The following is a 6,898-nucleotide window of genomic DNA, read 5'->3' as shown; positions in this document are numbered from 1 at the left end:
GAATTTGAACTCCTTGACCATATACATGCTTTCGTATAGGTTGTCACTACCATTCCTAATAGCGTAATTCCTTATTGGTAATTTCTCCACTGGTTACTGGTACTTTACCCTAGTGGCTGAAGACTAAAATGCCGTTCGTCCCGGGCTCCGCTGCATTGCCCACTTCGGAGGTGGAATTATCAATCTCGTGCAGGTGATTCAGCTGCTGATTTTTTTTAGGGAAAGTGGTATTTTATCTCGTGGCAAAGAGGAAGTAAATGTTTATTTATTTGTTGTATCAGGTCTTTACGAGGAAAGGATGTTCTTTCAAAATCGGACCCAATGGTCGTTGTTTATTGCAATCCTTTTGGCGAAAAAAGATGGGTTGAATTTGGCCGAACTGAAGCTGTTGAAAACGCGCATGATCCCGACTTCACGCAGAAAATTGTCATGACGTACCAATTTGAAGTGCAACAGCCTCTCTTGTTTAAAGTATTTGATGTAGATTCATCTAGTAGCAGCCTTGAAGACCATGACTTTTTAGGTGAAGCCAGTTGTTCATTAGCCCAGGTAATATTAAAATGCCAAGAGAATACTGATAATGCTTCATGAATGAGTAATGTGTAAGATGTGCGTTTAGTTTTTTATCTACTTTGTTGAAAATGATGTCACAGTTTTCGGAACGCTGTAATTGAAGGATAAAAATATGCATTCCACAGCTATATAAAGTGAAATTAAATTGCCAAGCTTGTGGGCGATATGCTTATTTTAAATTGAGAAGTTTTTCACCCTAATTACTAGGCCCCTCATATTATAACTGTTGTTTCTGGCTTGTGCAGATTATATTGTGGAAAGAACTTATTTTCTTAGAAAATATAAAAAATGTTAACGGAAAGTTGAATTTAAGGTATCTGTTGCTGGATTTTATTTCAAAGTTACGTAAACTACTTTTGTACAGTATAGCATACATGCTACTGTGGGTACACGAAATTCTGTGAGAAATATGGATTTTTTATCATTATCATATTTTTTTTAAGATTATATCATCCGGGAAAGTGCAGATTTCCTTGAGAAAACACGGGAGTGACACTGAAGGTCGTGGATATATTGTTCTTAGCGCAGAAGAACTTTCCCAAATCAAAGATGAAGTTGTGCTCCAATTTCAAGGAAAGCATCTGGACAAAAAAAATTTCCTCGGGAAATCAGATCCATTTCTTGTTTTCATGAAGGTAATGAGGTAAAATGTAATCCATTCTCTTTAGTGTTGAGTTAAAATTTTCATTTCCATGTATTGAATAAATTATATCTGCAGGTATATTGTGTTTATGTTGCAAAAGTATGGAAAAACGAATGTTAAGTGTTTTAGAAGTTGCAATAATTATTGAACGAGATCGTCAAGACACTCATTGGTTGGTAATTTGGTAGAGTCTGGAATGTGGAAAATTTGATGAGGAACGAAGAATCAGTGTAAACCTACTCCTAATGAAATGTGACAAGGGGACAATCTGGGATGTTGTTAGTTGTACTGGTTTTAATACTGTTTGTAGTACATATGGTCCTTATAACAGAAGCAGGTGAACTTTGGTTAAAATTAGGATAACTTTTTCATAAACTTAAAAAATTGATTCTTTGATGTAATAATCATGATCATATGGAACATGAATAAGTTTACTAATTATTCAACAAAAATGTCTTCTGTGTAATGCATTGATTTGTAAAAATAACTTACTTTTCAAGTCAGCAATATTGGCATGCATGTCACCTTGATTGGTAATGCAAGTTCATGCAAGGAGGCAAAACAAGAACTTGCTCATGGCTTCTCATGCTGTTGCAACAGGTGTCAAATTAAGGCAGTGAAATGGAGATGTTAAAAAATGAAGTGTGTCTAGTTAAAAGTATTTATTTATTCATGATCATATATGAACTACGGTACAGTTACAGATCCACTTTAGAGTAATTTAATTGCAATAATATTGTTAAAATTTAATAGAACCTCTTGTTGTTTTATCTGATGCTATTAATATGACTTGTGTATTTAAATGGCTTCTAGGAGGATTTTAATATTTATAATTAAAGAGCCATATTTTCTGATGCATAGGATGGATCGGCGTAAATGATACACCCTCTTTTTTGCAAAAATTTTAATGAAAATAAAATTTTCCTATTCTATTGAATTCCAAATATGATTTAATATACTAATTTTACAGTTATTATTTGCGTTTATTAAAATACCCCGGTGGCGGCGGGGTAACGTCCTCGTCTGCGGGTTCGATTCCCGCCTGGGTGAGTTTTTCTCCACCTGGGGCTTGGGTGTTTGTAAATGTTATAATTGTTATCGTTGTTAATAGTTCGATGTAAAGGCCAGAATGCGCTGTTTTCGGACTTATACTGAATAAATAAATAAATAAATAAAATAAAATATAAATTGGGAACATTATTGCCTGGCATCTTTTCATCAAAATCTCAATACACATAAATTCATCTTTAGGGCAAAATTAAGAATCTCCTGAAGCCTCTTCTTTACAAATTTATTGGTCATATGAAAAATTGTCCTCTGTGCCATCACTTATGGTAATAGTTCCACATTCCTTAGATGATTTTACAAATGTTTCACATTTCCCAGCATTCCAAAGTATGTCCTATACACCATCGAATACGGTAAATTTTCACCAGTTACATTCAGTGAAGTAGATTATCAATGATAAATCCTTCTGACTCTTGGGTGTTTTACATAAATTGTGTATCAGTTAATGTTCATGATCCCGGGAAGTGTACATGATTATTGCTTTCTTTGCTGGACGAGGAAAGCCAGTAGTCCTGACAAGGAAATGTTTGTCCTCATGTTAAAACTATTCCTCCGTGAGAGGTTTATGTCGCATTTCAACCATGCATGTCTGAATTTTGCTTTCCAATTTTATGTAAACATTTTTCACACAACTCTGAGAGGCCTGGGGTGACATCTGAAGTAGTATTATGGATTTAGTCTTTGAAATCATTGTAAAACCTTGCTTTTCTGTCAGCCTTGCTTCAAACAGCCGCAATGATTAAATCAAACTTTGAGTCTGTTTACATTATGCATCAAGCAAACCTTGGTGAATTTGTGTCACTAGTTAAGGCTCACATGGGACTGCTCTCTTTGGTATTGCTTGTACATTATTCTCTCTAAGTCGTCATAATTCATGATCATGATATCATGATGTCATGATAATTCGTGATCCAAAAACCATATAATTTTTTGAGTGTCCTAAAGTGAATATTTCAGGTGAATATAATTGTTGCACAGTAAAGTAGTCAACTTTTTTGTGTTAATTTATAAGGGTAGTAGTACTTTCCATATTGACTAAATTATTAGATGGGATAGGCTGACATCCATCCTCACATAGGCCAGTTAGTTGAGCTTCTACTGTAATAGCATTTGATTTTATAAGAAATTTGTTTTGGTCCCCAAAAGAAGTATTCATTTGTTGTCATGAAAGTTGTGTTGACTGCTAAGAGAAATTTCGTGAAAATGTAACATCCATGCATAAGGTGGTGTTAAAACCTGTATTTTTTTGGGTGGGTGTATAACTTAGCTAATGTCATAAATTGTAGAAATAATAATTAACAATTGTGATTTTCACTGTGCTATTTTTATCACACAATCCGGGTTTCTACACTTTGTGTCATCTTCAGGTGAATATGAAAAGCATGTTGGCAATTGTATATATGCTTGTTGATGAGAGGGGGGGGGTGGAGTTGAGGGTTGTGGTTGGCAGGAGTTGGATGCTGTTAGGTTAGGTGAAAGAGCCAAAGAGGTGGTGGCAAGGGGCCAAGTGGGGGAGGGTGGGGGAAAGAGAAGCACTGGATTTAATGGTTTCAGGCTTTACATTCTGAAAATTAATTATCTCTGAAATGATGCACCACATCACAAAAATTCCACCCCACCACTGCCAGTCTCAAAGCATAGGCAACATATGATGACTGTTGACATTGCCCGTGTGCCAAAACCACAAAAAAATACCAAGTCCATTCAATGAAAGAGAAGCCTTATAATAGGCATTAAGTCATTAATTTCTATTGTTATGCAATCTATGATATGTTCTTTTACAGGCAATGGAATCTGGTGATTTCAATGCTGTGCATAAAACTGAAGTTATTAAGGGAACGGTTGACCCTTATTGGAAAAAGTTCTCCATTCCTGTCCGCATTCTCTGCAATGGTGATTATGAACGAACTATAAAGGCAAGTTAATTGTGAAAAATAATACTTATGTTGACAAATTCGAAGAAACTGTAGGAGATGCCCCTACAGTAACTTTTAACCGAGTCGTCAACTCATGCATATGTCAATGGAACAATTGCAAGGTGCAAAAATGATTTGCCTTGACAGGGATTTTAACCTGGATATGTCGATGTCAGCCGAGTGCTTAAGCCAGTTAATCTACTGGGAGATACTTCTACACTCTCTGGCTAAAGCATGGATGATTCTGGATTTGAGTCCCGGTCAAGTTGATTGATTTTTTTACCCTTTGCATTAGTTATGTTGATAGAAATACGGGCATCTTAATTTAATTTAAATCTTGCGACTTGAACTTTTTTAAGTAATGAACTTTTAAAATTAGTGCCAGCCCCTTGCTTTAGATTTTTTCATAAAATTATAATGCTTTTTCTTCAAAAGTTAATGGGGTTATTTTGACTCAATTCATTTCAAATCATAATGTTTTGTTCACACACTTTGTGTTTATGAATTGAAAATAGTTTAAGATAAATTTAGATGTATCTGCCATGACTTTGCCGTATTATATTACTAATGTACTTGTAGAGTGACCCTGGAATCAAAATAGCAACTTTTTTCACAAATTTATTTATAATGTATGGCACATCATAACATCTTCAGGTGATGATATCATGGTAAAAACGTGGGCCATACATATTTAATATGATTGTGAAATACAATGTATTTGATTTGAATATGAAGTAATTCTGCTGAACAATGCCAGCCAGGCATTGTACATTGCATATACTGACCCACCTATCGGTGTATATGCTGTTTACAAATATGACACGCTGTGCAGTTTTGGATTCATTGAACAGGTCAAAGGGGTAATGTTATCCCTTGTATACAAGTCTGACTGCTGCGTTTCAACTTTTTTTGTTCACTGTTGTTAAAGGGTGAATGCACTGATCTTGGGGCTAACCTAAGTATTTGTGTAGGGAAATAAAGCAGACGATTTTGCCGCAAATAACCTTCAGAGGAGCTGGCCTGATTGTGCATTTTTGAAAGATCTTTTTAAAGAATATGGAAAGAAAGAGAGAGACAGAATAAGAGACCCATCCAAAATATTCAGCAGAATTTGAAAAATTGAAGCTTAATGATGGTTTTTCTCTGGTAATAAAACTTAAGTACCCTTGTAAAATTATGCTTAGAATTGAGCTACACAGGAAACAAAGCAGGTATAATTTGTGTTTGAAACATAATATATGCAAAGAGTTAAAGAGGTTCCTATGGAAGGGTTGCGCAACTATAATTTCCATGCCTTTCAAATTTTTTGCCGGCCTCGGTGGCGGAGGGGTAGCATCCTTGCCTACCAACCCAGAGGTCATGGGTTCCATTCCCGCCTAGGTGGATTTTCCTCCATCTAGGGCTTGGTTGTATGTAATTGTCTTCAATGTAATATCTGTAATTTAAGGGTTAGGTGGAAGAAGGGACTATAAGTCTCAACCTTGCCCAATTAAGTCGATAAATAAATTGGCACAATTAATTCTCACTACTGACACCTCTTGACATGACACAATGTTGGACCCTGGTATTTGATTTGTCAAGGTAGTAAACTACAGGTGCTATGGCAGACACAGGTGTTTCCCCACTTGAAATTGTAATATCATAAATAAATTGACTTTCGTAGCAGCAAAATATAATAAAATCTTGTGTATCCTCCATGTCTGAGGACTCCCTGAGCATTGCAAAACTAGTGCCATGGCGTACTCTGTTGTGATTGCAACAAACACATGCTGTGGCAAAGGTGTCTTATCCTAAATACATGAGTCCAGAGTGTTTTCATGGTTAGAATTATTTTATGGTAAAAATTGACTGGATTTCTAGTTTGTCTTTTCTATTTACTATTAACTATTGCCACTCTTGTGCTGTGGCAGATATTAGTGTTGGCTAAATAAAGTGTTTGTTAGTGTCAATAATTAAGTTTTGCAAATACCATTAGTCTGGAATATTTCCGAACTCATTCATATCCAAATCTTTTGGCTTTGGGGGGATTTTTTAGGATACTATTAGCAGCAAATCTGTTCTATAACTGCCTTTCATGTTAATTTGCTTAGTGTAATAATGGGCTAATATAATGGCAATGATTTACAGCTCAGTTATGGAATAATGTGATTTTGTTTTAAAATTCAATCATTTTGAAGCTGGATATTTTATGGTCTAGTTTTTTGGTTTCATGAATTGAAAAATAAGGTATTACTATAAAGCCAAGGCTTCTTGCCACATGTGCAAATAGCCATTAAAAATGCTAGCTATGGTACAATTTTTCATTGGGTTTTAATCATGAATGTATGATTGTGTAGTGATTGTTTTTCGGTGCATGATTTCCAAAATTATCATTGATCAAAAAATTCATGGAATATATCTCTGCTGAAGAATTCAGTTATTCCAGTAGAGAAGGTTTACCATTCTTTTCTTTCACTGGGAAGTGTTTTGGAATGCTTCATTTCATTTTCAGGTGGTTTGTTATGACTGGAATAGCAGTGGAGACAATGAGATTATAGGAGAATTTGAAACAACATTAAAAGAATTGAGTCAAGGACCTGGAAGTGACACTGTCTATCCACTCATTAACAAGAAAAAGCAGGTGAGTATTTCAATGCATGTAACATTCTTTTTTAATCAAATTTTAAAGTATTTGTTATATTATTATAATTTAATCTGA

The 6,898-nt window shown here is 35.0% G+C and overlaps 1 protein-coding gene across 1 annotated transcript in view; it reads left to right on the top strand.

Moving 5' to 3' along the window:
* Window positions 1-6,898, top strand: part of LOC139694040 (copine-8-like) — a 25,069-nt gene continuing 18,171 nt past the window's right edge. Inside the window, exons 1-5 of the mRNA XM_071592445.1 lie at window positions 1-193; window positions 282-549; window positions 1,017-1,208; window positions 4,069-4,200; window positions 6,692-6,820. Of these exons, the coding sequence (XP_071448546.1) occupies window positions 129-193; window positions 282-549; window positions 1,017-1,208; window positions 4,069-4,200; window positions 6,692-6,820 (786 nt within the window). The 5' untranslated portion in view covers window positions 1-128. The remainder of the gene's footprint in view (window positions 194-281; window positions 550-1,016; window positions 1,209-4,068; window positions 4,201-6,691; window positions 6,821-6,898) is intronic.

Source organism: Hetaerina americana, unplaced genomic scaffold (assembly GCF_022747635.1).
Source record: "Hetaerina americana unplaced genomic scaffold, ioHetAmer1.1.p SCAF_5, whole genome shotgun sequence".
In the NCBI taxonomy this organism is placed as follows: domain Eukaryota; kingdom Metazoa; phylum Arthropoda; class Insecta; order Odonata; family Calopterygidae; genus Hetaerina; species Hetaerina americana.
This window is presented reverse-complemented; position numbering and strand designations above follow the sequence as displayed.